At 40.3% G+C, this 15,898-nt stretch overlaps 2 protein-coding genes across 5 annotated transcripts in view; both read left to right on the top strand.

Moving 5' to 3' along the window:
* Window positions 1-668, top strand: part of KCNMB4 (potassium calcium-activated channel subfamily M regulatory beta subunit 4) — a 31,846-nt gene extending 31,178 nt beyond the window's left edge. The window contains exon 3 of the mRNA XM_074942057.1: window positions 172-668. Coding sequence (XP_074798158.1) covers window positions 172-340 — 169 coding nt within the window. The 3' untranslated portion in view covers window positions 341-668. The remainder of the gene's footprint in view (window positions 1-171) is intronic.
* Window positions 669-1,922: 1,254 nt separating this feature from the next.
* LOC141980637 (uncharacterized) overlaps window positions 1,923-15,898 on the top strand; it is a 53,381-nt gene continuing 39,405 nt past the window's right edge. For 2 of the 4 annotated variants that reach the window (XM_074942056.1, XM_074942055.1), the window contains exon 1: window positions 1,923-2,712. The gene's annotated coding sequence lies outside the window, so the exon portion shown is untranslated. Of the gene's footprint in view, window positions 2,912-15,898 lie in introns of all 4 variants that reach the window. The other 2 variants (XM_074942054.1, XM_074942053.1) reach the window with 1 other exon arrangement.

Genomic DNA, 15,898 nt, shown 5'->3' with positions numbered 1-15,898 from the left:
ATTAAAGTGGTGGATGAAATGGAATGATCCACTTAATCATTTTCTGCCACTGTTACAAATATAATGCCATTATTGTTTCCAGGTCAAATGCCTTCCATTGAAGGATGAATTGATGCCTGTTTGATATATATATATAATTTATTCCTCCTTTCTTTCCTCCCTCCTTTACAGACCAGATGATGTGCTGCTTAGGCGTACCCACGATGAGACGGTCCTCTTGCATTGCTTTCTCTGGCCTCTGGTTACTTTCCTGGTAGGAGTCCTAATTGTGGTCCTGACAATCTGTGCAAAGAGCTTGGCTGTTAAAGCCGAGGCAATAAAAAAGAGGAAACACTCATAAATGGAAAAGTCACTGAAGGAAAAGGAGAAAGTTGTAAGAAAGTCGAAAGTGGCAAATTGGACGCACCTACATGTCTAGGGCACCCAGACAGGCCCATTGCCAGGGTTTTGTCAAGCTTTGGTGTTGCTGATGCCTGAGGATTATTCTTGGGGGACAGCTTTATGAAATGTCAACTAATTGCTTCTTCTGCTATGGCAGTAAACAAGAATATTCCACTAAAAGATTCTAAACTGCACCAAATATGCTGTACTGTATTAGACTAAACTTGAACAATGGCTAGTTTATCCAGGTCTTAGTTGTACTGAGGGACGATATCAGAAAACCCGAAAGGTGGTGAATTTCATCTTTGCAAAACAATCTTTGTTGTTAGTATTTGGTATTCAATATTTAAAATATTATTTACTTTATCATAGACTGTATTTCTGAAATAATAAAGAATGGTGGTTTTGGTTTTTACCTTTTCTCAATTCAGTTTTTTTAATGTAAAGTTCTAAAGTAACATGTTCCACTGATTTTATTTTTTTTCACTGTGCTGGAGAGTTTCATTTTGAAATTCACACTTTAACCTGGGTCTAGGCAAAATTCTTCTTTCATCCTCGGTGGTTTATCTTGTAAAATATTAAGATCTCTGAGGAATTTTTCTCTTGTAATTGGAAAACAAATACTGATTTTTATTTGAAAGAGGCAAACAATGCTGGGAATAATCCTATTGACTCAATAGCATTCAGTCCTTAGCAGTTCTATAGTATTCCGTTAGCGTTATCAGCTTCACAAAGTGGTGATATAAACCACACACACATCGTTTTGTAGTAGAGATCCCGCTAAGATGCTGTGTGACACTTCTAATCACATACTTAAATTAGAAAGTTCTATGAGCCATGGAGTCACTTTACACCACTTTGTTCAAGTGATGGTTACAAGAATAAGATCTCTACTTTTTACAGGCCCTTAGTGCATATAACTAAACTACCATTGTCACAATCACTCCATTGCTGTGTACAGCGCTAACAGTCTCAGCAAAAGGATGTTTTTCAACAGCAAAAATAAGATGTACTAGTAACTGAATAACTCAGTATCTACTTTCCATATCTTACCCTGCCATTTCCAACTTTCAGCATCGTAAACCTCAGGGATATTTATCCTAGTCGGGTTAGGGAATAAACATAGGAGGCACATTTTAGTTCAATGCAAGGCTGTCTCTGCCTTTGTCCAAGTCTTATTAATGAGATCCCACTTTTCAGTATGTTTCTGATGTACATCATATGATGATGTAGTATATTTTTAACCTTTGTTAACAAGTCTGCAACTCTAAACCTGCTTTTTATTTTTTTAATCTCTATCATTCTTAGTGTTGATTTAAATATCTAATTTGTTGCTTCTGGGCTCATCTGACAATTATCCATAGAAATGTTTCCACAAGAAAGAGCAAACTGGACTTTAAACCCTAGGAAACATTCTGATGACATAAGGTGGTTTCCATTGTCTATTATCCTTTCCGTGGTTATTGTACAGATAATCAAATATTCAAATGCTTTAATAGCTTTTTATTTTGGAAATTAGCATACAATGGGGACAGCATGGGGTAGGACCCACGGCTGTGATTTAGGAGGCCTGCAGTCTGTTCCTAGTTCTGCCACTGCCCTGGTGTATGCCCTCCAGGATGTCACTTAATCTTTTTGTGTCTCAATTTCCCCATCTGTCAAATAAGGATAATTTTACACTTCTCAATAAAGTGCTTTGAAAGCTAGGAATGAAAAGTGCTACATAAATGGGGTATCCATAATTCTCTGTTCAAAGGCTCAGTCACCAGGAAGTACAGCTTTTGTCATCCTCCTCCTCTGGGTACAGTCTGAGTTGGAGGTTGTGATTTTTTTCAAACTGCCTATGGAAGTTTGGCATCTTTTGACAATACAAGCCTGCTCGTTAGCAGAGGACGTAGCTTTCTATTCAGCGACAGTGTCTAGACTCCACGACCTCTGTTTCATGTGCTGCAATCCTGTTGCCTTAGCAACACGCTACCTTAGCAACAAACTGAGCCATTCCATGGGTTTTATGGTCACACTGCAAATCAGAGAAAATTGCTGTCTTTGGGCAGGTTTGCCATTTGAGTGAAACAGTGGCAAGCCCGCTTTCTATATGTTTCCATTGACCCCCACTGGGCACGACTCACTACAGGCAGTCTGTATAATCTTTATTCGATGCACATTAAAATATCTTTGTTTTTTTCCAAAGAAGATAGAAAAATTTGGTGAGATTCATCCAGGGTTTGAGGCAGCAGCTTGGTTCTCATAAATCCAGATTAACTAAATCCTCTCTATCTTTGCTGTGAAAGCTCTTGTGACTGAATTGTGTGGCTGATTCCCTGAGCAAAGGTAAGGAGTGACTTGAATCCCTGTAGTCAAACCTAGTTTGTTCGAACATCATAGCTGTAAACCTGCTAGAATTGTGATTTGTGGACACCACTGGGAGTAAATCACAGTTATCAGGATGATACTAAATCACCTTTCTTCTTGCAGAGCAGTTGCAGCATGAGTAGACATAGAGAATTCAATTGGAAAGCAAAGAAAGACAGTAAGTATCTTTCCAGCATGCTCTACAGGCTGTGGAATAGACGAGGACATCATTAATTCTATCACAGCCTTTGCGTTGGTGATATAGAAATTTCCAGCTAATCACTATTCTTGATGAATGCCTCTCAGGGTTTCCTACCTTAAGATTGTTTTATTGATTCCCTGTTGGCTTAGTATATTTCCCAATACTTGTTGCATATTGTACCAGAGATCTGCTAAGAAAGCGTCGCATTTTAAGCAGATCAGACTGGTCTGTGTTCTCCATTTCATTCCATATTTATATTGCCACTACTTGGAAGGACTCTGTTTCATCATGCTCTCCAGTGCACAGCTTTATTAAAAAAATGTGCATTCTCTTTCATGTGCACCAGTTTGTTGATATAATATTCAAATCCAGTAGCTTCTTGTGCTTATTTGAAATTATTTGAACATTGTTTCTTTGAGTCCGCCTTCTCGGACATTGTGTTTGCCATGTTTTTGTAGTTGTAATAAATTAATAAACATTCAGGGGTGGATTAGAAAAATTAACTACTACGTTAAGAAGCTTAACTCAATTTACATGAGCAGGAGAGGCACTTCTGATTCTGTCTGCGTAGCATTCAAAAGTAAGCATACGCACTTTGTAGTGTAAATATAGCCCGTTGTGAGTAAATTGTGTGTTCTGTGCAAAATTGGTTGGAATTTGAGAGCTATATTTCCACAGTCTGTCTCGTTAAGGCTGGTCCTCTGCTCACAAGTCAGCTCTGGTGAGCCAGCGGGAAGTTGCAGCGGGAGTTTGAGCTACTTAAGCAGTGGTCTGTGTGAGCTTTGTTGCCTTGGGTTGTTACAGGGTTACCAATAAAGAGTTCCGGTTTAAACAATATTCTGATCTCTTGAGTGTAATCTCTGGTGAGGGAGAACTTCACTAAAGCTCACCAGCAGAAAAAAAAAGTGGCATACACCAAAGGCCTGAGCCATAGCCCATTTCAATGGACTCCGAGCTGGGCCCTAATCAATCAAAATGTGATAGCCAAGCATTACAACAAAACAGTCATTTGGATACTCCTACCTTGGAACGTCACAGAGCTGGTTAATTCTTTTAGTGAGAATTAGACACCATAAAGATGACGTGACTGGATTTTCTCAGTTTCTAATGCTGTGGAAGTATAATGGAATTTTTAAACCTGCACTTACCTCTTTTATCCTCTTGTAGCCCTTTGCCTCAGCTCCAGACATACAGAAGCTATCCTTCCAGTACCATATATGTATACCTACAACTGTGAGGCATATCAAACAAATCTCTGCTTTTGGTACAACGAAGGGTCTATATAGCTTGCTTATCCTCCAGCGTCCAGATGACAGAGCAAAAGGAAAGCTCTTGGTTTAATAAGGGAGATGCCAAAGGGAAAAATACATTAAAAGTCTTTAAATCCCTAGCAAATGGACCATTCTTTATAGCGATTAAATAAACTTCAAGAAGTGCAAGTCCCTGGCAGCAAAAGATGTAATTCCTATTCATGACACACAGAGTAATGGATGTATTTTAAATGTATACCAGTGAGGGAATAATATAGATGCTGGGATAGTGTGGACTGCATGTTTATAAAAGGAGTGGATTGCTAAAGGATCTTTTGTCAATATTGCACATACATGTTTTTGAATAACAAATATCCATTTTTGCAAACTTTTACCTGTCTACAAATATTTGAGGGACCGAGGTGAAACAGAAGGAATTATCTAGAATGGTGCAAAAAGCATCAGGGAGGGGTTTATAATAAGTAACCTGTTAGACTGTGAAATAGTTTCCCAAGAGAAGCAACGGAAGCTTCATTGCTGAAGTCATTTAAAACATAGGGTAGGTTTGCTTCCATATTTAATTTCCATGAAAATCAGCAGTCCCTTTCCTCAGCATGGAGCAGCTGCCAAGCCTCTATTAAACTTAAAACAAAAGCTTTCCCTAATTTTGCCATCTAAAGAAGTTGTTAAGATGATATGTCAGACTAACTATCATCTGTACCAATGAAAAGCATAAAAAACATGAGCAAGAAAACCTTGGAAAGAATGATTGTGCAATCAATCAAACAGTCTTGGAAGATCACAGCCTTGCTGAATGGCTCAGACTAGATGTTTACAATTAACTGGGAGAGGGTAGGGAGTGTACCATGTGAAGCGATGTTCTGATATAAAAGCGATTGCCTACATGTGCAATGTTTAATTCACAGTTTTATCATTATAATGGAGGTTTACAATCTCATAGTCCAGAAAACCACTTTCTATTCATTATGTATACATCCTGTAGATTTTAAAAGCTAACGAGAAAAGTAAATAGAATTACTCATCGTACTGTATAACTGTATGTGAAATAAACATTTTAAAAATGCACAACCTATTTCCAAAGAGTCTGTAATGCATAGATTAATCATCCTGAAAATAAATTTCCCAGAAAGGAGGCTGACTACTAGAAGCTTCTCTGGTGCTGTTTATATAAAGGGTAATTTGCTGAGGAAGAGTCTTTAATTTAATAATATACAGCAGTATAAAATATATGCCAAGCTCTTTCATAGCTTTTTGGCTCATTCCAGCTTTGAGTTTCATTTGTTGCTCTCCAGAAATAGTATAGGAAAATCAATTCTCACAAGCTGGTTCGATGTCACATACTAGCTTTCACCAACTGACATGTTTCCTAGGCAAAGCAGTTTAAATAAACAGAGTTCTTATAGTTTGAAGAGAGTCTCAGAAGGATCAGTTCTCAAAGGAAGTTAGTGTGTTCATTTTGTTCTCAAAATCCAGGAGTGCCAAAGCAGGGCTGTTCAGAGACCAGTGAAGTTTCCCTGTCTTTTTTCAGAGTAGCAGCCGTGTTCGTCTGTATTCGCAAAAAGAAAAGGAGGACTTGTGGCACCTTAGAGACTAACAAATTTATTTGAGCATAAGCTTTCGTGAGCTACAGCTCGCTTCATCGGATGCATTCAGTGGAAAATACAGTGGGGAGATTTATATACACAGAGAACATGTAACTGCAGCCTGAGGACGAATCCAGATTGGGGGGTGTTCTTGCTGGTAGGCTGAAATAAGAAGCAATTTCTAGTCCTTTTTCAGGGAATAAGCAAATATTACAGATTTATATACATAAATTCATCTGCAACCTTCTGGCTCTTGACAAGAGGCTAATATGCAAAGCCTGGGCCCCTCTACAGGCAGTTTGTGGGACTGCAAGCTGAGTTTTGAAGATTAGCCGTTTTAACACATGGCTATGACTTTCTTTGATTTTGCAGGATAGTATTTGCCAGCTCAGCCAAGCTTATTGTTGCCATTGTGAAATTTGCACGTTAATTTTTGTAACTGCGTGCCGTAGGGGCAGTACAGTTTACATTACATACCAAAGAGAGATTTGATGGAACAGTAGCAGATTATTGAGTTCTGGGATAAAAGACTGGAAGATGGGATTGAGGTAGATGATCTCAGAGATCTTTCCAGTGCCCATTGTGAGTGAAAAAGGAAAAACTGATAGTTGAGGCCAAACAAAGACTGTATCAAAGGTAGAGAGAGGGAGATTTTGGAATCACTGAGCACTGGCATGTCTGCTTTGATGAGAGGAGACTTAAAATTGGAGAGCAACCTCAAGTTCAAAATTGACTATGCTTGTTAAATGATCCCGGAAGGGAATAGAGCATGAGCTTTCTCTTAACTCCAAAATATCTGACAATTACTTCCAGTTGAATAACAACAAAGGAGACTGATACTGTGAAGCAAAGAGAGAGTAAGGATAAAAAAAAGAAACATTAATGAAGTGTTGTCATGATGACAATGGAACAAACTGACACTGCTCATTTTCTGATGAGAGAATGTAATTGATGTAACCTCCTGTGAACCCTATAATCCTAGAATGATAAAGCCTAAAAGCAGTTAACCAAAGTCAGGCCAAGAAATAACTGATGTAGGCTAGAACCTTGCTAAATTTTGTTTTGAAAAACTAGGCTTCCGTTGATAGGAATGTGTCCTCATGAGAGAGCAATCCGAAAGAGAACCCCATACTAGACATGGAGGAGAATGATAGAGCTAAATGAGAATGCAATTAAGACTTGGGGGCATCAGGAAAGCAAAAAAGTAGACTCACTGCTAGCCCAAAGGGCTAAGGACTATACAGAGGACTTTTAGATTGGTGAGAAATGAAATGCTAGAAATGACGTGGGCCCATTAATAAATGAACGTGATGAAATCCTGAATGACATTAAAATGGCTGAGCTATTGAACTGATCCTTTAAATCAGTCTGTTTAAGAAAACAGGCCTGGACAGTCAGGAATTCATGAAAAGCTTGTCAACAAAGCTGTTTATAAGCAGCAGAGAAGACAATTGAATATAGACCAGTCAATAAATCAGATGATATGCATCCCAGATTGTGAAGATTTCCTAATAAATAGACTGAACCCTTGACAATCGGTTTTGAAAAGTCATGAAAAATTGGTATCAGAAGAAAGGAAAAATGAAAATGCAGTACCAACATTAAATCAATCCCTCCAGATCTAGGAAATCTAGCTTCAATCCTTATTAAAATGATGGACCATATACAATTAATCTGAAAATACCTCGAGGATAACAGAATCAGAACCAGCAATGGCGTGGATTTATTAAGAACAAATATTGTCCAATAAACCCGATTGCATTTTTTACAGCCAACCTAGAGAATAATGGGACTACAGATGAAGTAAAACAACTAGCATTGTTTTCTGTGGCTCAAAATCTCATTTGAAAAATTAATTCAAATCGGGTTGGCTACGAGCAATGAAAGACAGAGTTCTGGCTGAAGAACTGTCAACACAAAGCAATAATAAATGGCAGTACATCAGCTGCATTAAGGTGTGTGGTGAAGTGCCTCAGCAGCCTGTCTTTATTATATGAAAGGCAACAGAAAGAGCCAATTAATTGCATGTTTAAAGTATACAGAATCTGGAGGAGTTATGAACATCAAAGTGATAGACAATACAAAGGACACCACAACAGGTTAGAAAGAGGAGCAGGAGATAAAATGTCTTTTATATCTTGAAAAATATAAGCTAATAAATTTAGAAGTGTTGGAGGAGGGATACAGCAAATACAGACGCAGTGGGAGGAAGCTACTTGGAAGGCAGAGATGCTAAAAGAAGAGCCACGACTGATTAGTAGACAGAAGAGTGATTATGGCACAAAGCTAAATTATACATGGTTTTGATGTAGAAGAATTGGTGTGTAGGACTGAAATCACCCATTTCTTGGGAAACCAAGTCGCCTTTCCAATATATCTGCATATTTTATTAACACCTTAACACTTACAAATTTGAAAGCATTTGGATTTTTCTCTTCTTTTTATTTGGAATATGAGAAGGACTCAACCTCAGCCTTATAATGGGACCATGGAAACAACCTTAACTCCATAATCAAATAGCATACGCCTGCAGAGTCAGGCCTGGAATCTTGGTCCTCTAGCAACCAAATCAAAGGCTCTTCTTACACCTTGCATTTAAGACAGATCTCTGTTAACTGTCACCTGTAGAAGTGCTCTGAATTTGTTTCTAATCTGCAACAAGCCACTAGAGGACAACATATTTACATAGGTGTGAAATTCACCATGTGCAGAGGGCTAACACAAGGCTTACATCCTACTTAAGCCCTATTTACACTTTTAAACAGAGAATAAAGTGGGAATAAGTGATGCATAGACTTTGTACTGGCCCTTTGCACAGCAGTGAATTTCATCCATAATGATTGCTCCTGCTCCGATTGAATTCAATGGCAGAAAACTCCCAAGTGACATCCATGAGTTCAAAACTGGGTCTCTAGCTCCCATTGAAATCAGCTAAGCTGAAAACTATTCACAAAAAGAAATCATTAATAACTTTGCTTGATTATAACCTATTTTCTTCATTTACAGTAGGTGCAGGAGTTGTCAAGGAGTTTTCACTATGTGGGAAGTTTGAGCAGTAACAAGTCATTTTGGGGCAAAACTGAAACACAGAAAAGTTAGACAAAAATCAGCATTTCCAATCAGAGTTATATTGAATGACCAATTACTCAAAAATGGTTTGTTCCTGCAAAGTTTTAAGAAAGTTTCTCTCTTTTTGCCTTCAGAGTAAATGCGATGGTTTACAGCCCATGCCAAACTGATACATGTGCCAACATAGGACTTTATAATGGAAGCTGGTTGCAACTTTAACAATGTCTCTTAATTATATAGATTGAGAATAGTCTCATTTCCTTCCTTCATTTATAAAGCACATACTTTCCCCTTTCACTTTGTTGTTTCTTTCTTAATCATACTGATGACACACACACACACTGAATGGCATGGCAAAGATTTACCAAACTCCTCCTCATTCTGCATTCATCTATACTGAGCTCTGTCTGTCTCGATAAGTAGCTGTTAATCATCTAAGGGCTGGTCTTCACTACAGGGATCGATGCTGCTGCAATCGATGCAGCAGGGATAGATGTAGTGGGTCTAGTGAAGACCCACTAAATCGATGGCAGAGTGTTCTCTGGTTGATCCCAGAACTCCTGGCTCTCGGAGAAGAGTAAGGGAAGAGCATCTCCTGTCGACATAGTGCAGTGAAGACACCAGGGTAAGTCGACCTAAGCTACATCGACTCCAGCTATGTTATTCACATACCTGGAGTAGCATAATTTAGGTCGACTTACCCCCATAGTGAAGACAAGCACTAAGACATTCTGTACCGAGTTGCGTTCCTCCTCATTGTATTGTTCCTCTATCAGCCATGTCTGTCTAATAATCTTCTTCCCTTAGGTTATGTGTTCTAGGTTGGTTATCAAGATGGCTGAGATTTTAGTGATGTCTCAGAAAAAAAAATCAAACATCGAATTAGTGATTCTTTTTTTTAATTTGCAAAAAAATCTATTTTAACTGATCCTTTTAAAATTCAATGCAAGTGTTGTGCTTCACTGGCTTGCAGCGTTCTCAGACTGAGTCAAATGACGGCGTTGGTAATATTAATTACTGTATCACAAAGAAATTCTGATAATTTGGCTCCCTTTAAAAAAACACCTAATCTTGATTTAAAGAGGCCCTGTTACTACCATGTGACACTTCCCAGGGGTACCCAGGTTTGCAAGGCATCTTGCTAAAACCTGCCTTAGCGTGAGGAAGCTTTGTGTGTGTGTCAGCCTCCCAACTCCAGCAGCCACAGGCAACACAAGAACACGTGGGCTGAGCTGTCCCTCTGCAGGTTAGCAGCTGGTGCACCTGAACCCCTGAGCCCTCCGAGTGTTGCTGTGGAGTGTCCAGCCCATTCCACTGGATACCTGCACTATTCACAGATGTGCTGCTCCCAGAGGAGCAGAACATCCCAGCTTACCAGTTTCACCTTAGAGCACAGCTCTGTTTAACACAGCATTTTAGATATGTATGTGGCTTTGACTTTGAAACACCAGTGTTCATAACACTGGCCAGTGGGGCAATCACAGTCTCATAGGGAATGAAGACAGCATGCTTCCTTTGCTTTTGTTTTAGTCCCTTCTTACCATTCGGTCTCATGCTGCCTTTGCTTTTTTGTCTAATGATGATGTTTTTTACATGCACTCTATGACTCACACATTTGTCTGTTATCCCTTTTCTAAACATCTGCTGTTATTTAGCTTAGCTGTTAAACTCTCTCTGCATATGAGCCTCTTTGAGACTGAAGTCAGCTTAGCTCCATCTATGCTAGGAAATTGACCTGCTGGTGATAATGGTTGTCAATAGTGGGTCCCACCTAACTCATGGACATTGTTTTAACTACTGGTGTAGAGAGGGCAGAGAACACTTTACAGCACCATTTCAGACAGTGTGACGGAGACTTGTACAAATTGGTCGACTGTAGTGGTGCGGAAAAGAGCTTTGGCCTCTCTGTAGTCTCAACCCTGATTCTGGAGGACCTGGTGCTGATAATTCATGTCAGCAATGGGTCCGTTTCCTAGACTGTGAACCTGGTAGACTTTTTTCTTTAATTTTCCACCAGTGCTGCCACTGGTGCAGCCCCATTAGTGGTGGAAGCCTGGCTGCCTCACCAGCATTTTAATCTTCGTGCTGAGGTCTAGCTGACAAGGTGTTTTCATGCTGGCAGATATGGGTAACTGGTTTACGCTGGGTCACCTGCTGTTGCTCTCCCCAGTGGAACTACTCCAGTGCTCATACATGTAAAGAAAATCTGTCTAATGTCAAGAAGAGCTTAGAGTGGGGGGGAACTCTTTTATATGCAGTACCAATATTTAGAGGTCTCTAGGCTTTCTCTATGCACGGAAGAAAACAAACAATAAAAGAATAGTTGCAATAAATATTTATGAATTTATTCCTAATGAATTTCAGCTTCAGAATTTAAAAGCTGATGGAGGACCCAAGGAATTTCCTGTCTCACCTTGATATCTGTACTGTGGCTTCTCCCACTTCATATTATTTGTCCTCACTTGCTGGGCCTTTCCCTGGCTTTCCAGACTTGCACGTGATTTGTCCTTTGGCTCAGTGATCTCTTGCTTTGAGAACCAGTTTCCCTCTTTGTCATGACATCTGCCATGTCTTGGATGTCAGGATCGAATTCAAGCTTGGACCCTTGTTCTGTGCAGTCAGAACAAGATTTGCAACAGTACTCTGTGAAATGTGTGATTGATTATTCAGTTCTGAATACCAAGTTGGAGGCTCAAGGGCTATTAATTTTCTCTAGCAGACAACTATCACACAAGCAGCCTTTAATAAGCAATTCATTCTAGGGCCATATACCAACTAGATTGGAGTGTGTGGCCTGCAATAAAACTTTAAAATACAGCATTACTTTGTGTAGCATTTTGCATACCATCTGGTTTCCAAAACGCTTTCCTGAGTTGCATAATTTAATTATACAGTTAAGTAATAGAGAAGGAAAGAAAATGAGGAGGTGTAGGTAAGGGAATGTTTGTCTGCTGTATGTGTGTGTAATATATATATATAAACATTGTGAGTCAAGTTCTTCCCTTGGATGTGCATGCAAACGGATTTGAAGTGGTGATCTAGCAGCAAAATAGGCCATCACCCATTTATAATCTTCTGATCGATACAGTCCCCCCAAAAATATAGTTTCTAATCTGCAGTTTAAAATATTTTTGGTCAGATTCCCAGATGTGTCAGAGTGTGGCTTGGTGCACTTGGGGTTGAGGGGCATAGGTGGCTTCACAACACCCTTTGGCCTCCCCAATCCTTCCCCAATTTTCTTAGCCTCTCATGTGTGGTGTTCTGGCTTGCAGTTCACACGACGGCTGCGTATTCCTTCCATAACCAATTGTCACTTGTATGCAAATTCCTCACTGCTTCACAGTCACCATTCTGATTAGCAAATACATGCAAATTAGTGGGAGATCACTGTTCTTTTATTCTACTTGTATTTTTAAAATCTGCTATTTTCATTCTTTGCAGAAGGGGACGGTTCCCCTCCCACCCCTCCGCCTCTTGGTCCATTTGCCCTCATGTATTTATTATACCCTTCTATGTTCTGTCTCTTTCCCCACTTGCCTATTTAAATTATAAGCTCTTCAGGGCAGGGACCCTCTCTCATCCTCTGTTTGTACATTGGCTAGCACAGTGGGGCCCCAATCCTTTTTTGGAGCCTACCATGCTACAAATAATAATATGTATGTGCACAGTAGTTCTATGCACTACGGGACTTTAATTGAAAAAAGCTAGTTTCCCCCACTTTCTGGTTACCAATTGAGGGCCCAATCCTGCATCCACTGAAGCCAGTGGCAGTTTTGCTATTCATTTCAATGGGAAGAGAATCAGAGCTGAATTGCATATAGTCATTGGGGTTTTGTTGGTAATGCCAAAATCACAGCCAGTGCTGAAATTTCAGTAAGAACACATTCTCCGTGGCCTTGGGTTGTGTGTTACATATTATTTTTAATTGTTCATGCTCTTAGTTTAACTGTTTTGTTATGTTGTATTGATTAGTGAAGAAATCTTAATCAAAATGTCAATTTAAGTATTGTTGGTGGAGGTGCTTCGGGGCTTTACGCTTTGTCCTTTACTTGCCTAACCTCTCCCATCCTTGTAGTTCACAGGCTCTCTCACTGAGCTCCAAATGAGGTATTTCTAACCATGAATAAGGGTGGCAGAATTAGGCCCAAAATTTCCTGATTGTTGCACTTTTCCTCATGTGGTCCCTACTTCAACAAGGCATTTAGGCCTCGTCCCACTGAGGCAAATAGAAATACTCACATGTTTAAGAACTTGTTAAAAAAAAGGCTGTGATGGGTTTTCTACTCTTCCTATTGCTGTTTCCAACACTGTAAAGAGTGAATATTATTCCCGCCAAGTTAGGCCAGATGTTGAGAAATGCTGCACATCCTCAACTCTCATTTAAAAGTCAAGGGAAGTTGAGAGAACTCAACATCTGCTTCCACAAACCAAGTTTTTTTTCCAGACAAAAGAATTAATAATGATGAGGCTGCTGCTGTGCTGAGACCACAGGCTAACCTGCTGACCGATTGTTTCCTTGTACTCCCCAGTTGGTCTATCTATATCCTTCTGTTGTCACTTATACGTAGATTGTAAGCTCTTTGAGGCATGGCCTGTCCTTTTGTACAGCACCTAACACAATGGGGTCGAGGTCCATGACTGGGCTCCTAGACACCATGATAATATAAATCATAACAACAACACCTGGAGGTAGCAGGCCCCATGTTTGGCATTACAGCTGATTTGAATTTTTTGCCAGTTTGGTGAAAATTTTGACACTTTTAATGGAAATTTTCCAACCACCTAGAGAAGGGCAGGGCAAATAGGAGGGGAAAAAAATGATGCACAAGGATTTGTCACATGGTCTAACCAGCTCTAAGGGGAATGATGTGCTATTATAACACCGACAGACCCCAGTCGGCGGGATTGCACCTGGGACCTCTGGAGCTTAGTACATGATCCTCTACCACATGAGCTAAAAGCCAACTGCCTGTTAGCTGAGGCTGTAGAGCAGATTCATGAACCTCTCTATCTAAGTGGTCTTGGTGCCACTAGATGGGACAGAACACCACACCCAGGACGTGTGTGGGTTACACTATAGCAGGGTCCTTTGATATTTTTAGTTCTCCCCAACCTTTCTTGCGTGGATTCAGTTTCTGTTAGCTCATTTGCTAAATGTCTGATACTCAAAAATATTTTTCTTTCTTTAGATACAGGGATAAGCTAACTGGATGGTTGCATTTATCACATCTTGAGCCCATATTCTCTCATGTTGTTTGATGCTTGAATAACATTCTTTGTTACCTCTGTGTTTCTTCAGTTTTACCTAGTCTAAAATAACACTAGTGAAATCACTGTGACAGGCAATTAAAATGCCCCCAGATAACATGTGAACTTGTTTGTCTCTCTCCCTTATTTGCATTTCATTTTCCTTCCCTTGCAGTGTGCGGCATTTGAGAAACTTTATTTTATTTTTTTGCATTTAATTATTTTTTAGTAATTACTTCTACAGTATAGCTCAGCTTACACTGAGGTATATTCTGGTACCATTACTACACAGTATATGATATGTGTTTGCTTCTTCAGGAAGGCGTTCGCTTTCCCCTCTGTATTGCTACTAACCCCCTTGCACTTTTCATATTTCCCTATTCGCAGTAGGATAGGAAATAAAACCAAATTGCTTTTTCTGGCCACCATCCTGTTCCCATTCACGGCAATGGATGTTTTGCCACAGGGCCCTGTGCTCCTCCCCCAGCGTCTGTTTATAAAAGCTCTTCAGAAGATCTTCATATTTTTAATCTATTAAAATTTTCAAAGGGAACTGGGGATGTTTAATCTACGGAAGAGAAGAATGAGGGGGGGATTTGATAGCTGCTTTCAACTACCTGAAAGGGGGTTCCAAAGAGGATGGCTCTAGACTGTTCTCAGTGGTAGCAGATGACAGAACAAGGAGTAATGGTCTCAAGTTGCAGTGGGGGAGATTAGGTTGGATATTAGGAAAAACTTTTTCACTAGGAGGGTGGTGAAACACTGGAATGCGTTACCTAGGGAGGTGGTGGAATCTCCTTCCTTAGAATTTTTTAAGGTCAGGCTTGACAAAGCCCTGGCGGGGATGATTTAATTGGGGATCGGTCCTCCTTTGAGCAGGGGGTTGGACTAGATGACCTCCCGAGGTCCCTTCCAACCCTGATATTCTATGATTCTATGAAAGTGAATTCTGCTATTGTAGCCCTACACCACCTTTGTGAAAATGCATGCAAATGTAACTGAAATATCAGGCACATGCATTCTCTACTTGCGCCTTTTCGGATAGTCTCTCATACTGGCTTGTTCTTAAAGCCATCGATTTTTGTTTCCTTTTGTTGCTCTCCTTCTGCAGGCGGGGTCTTCCTAACAACTAGCTCACTTTTTTGAGCCTTCATCGTCTTGCACTGCTCCCACATCTGTTGAAAATCTTTGATGCTTGCCATCTACAAGGGGGGAGGAAGGATGGCCAAGTAGATAGGCTAGTGTGGACTAGGCTTGCAGGGGAACTAGGTTCAATTCCTGGGTCAGCGGCTGACCAGCTGTCCTGACTTTATAGGGACAGTGCTGAGATTCGTCGGGCTTTGTCATTTATAGGCATCTATTACCCCCCATCCCCATTTTTCACACTTGCTGTCTGGTTACCCATGATCAGCTGCAGAGTTCTCATGTGAGTTTGAGTAAATCCCTTAAACAGCTCAGTGTTTAGCTACTGTAGTTCTCCGGTGCAGGGAGCATGGGGAGCTCCTGTGTTCTGCAGAGCACAGAGCCCTGGCAATGGCCATCGCACCTGGGAGAAGATGGAGGGATTCTGGAGTGGGTCATTGTTTGGGTCTGGGGCTGTGACTAAAGGGCACAGTGGGCTCACTAACCCGACACATAAGGGCTATGAGTTCTATCGATGCAGGGATTTAGGCATCTAAATCCAAAACGTAGAGCCTCAAAACCCCTGATAAGCTGGTGCCTAACTCTGTAGGTGCCTACAATCTCTGCCAGTCAAATACCTCAGGCGTTTTTCTGAGTGGGTATGTGCACCC

Source organism: Natator depressus, chromosome 1, assembly GCF_965152275.1.
Source record: "Natator depressus isolate rNatDep1 chromosome 1, rNatDep2.hap1, whole genome shotgun sequence".
Classification (NCBI taxonomy): Eukaryota; Metazoa; Chordata; order Testudines; family Cheloniidae; genus Natator; species Natator depressus.
Note: the sequence above shows the minus strand (reverse complement) of the source record. Positions and strands in the feature narration are given on the sequence as shown.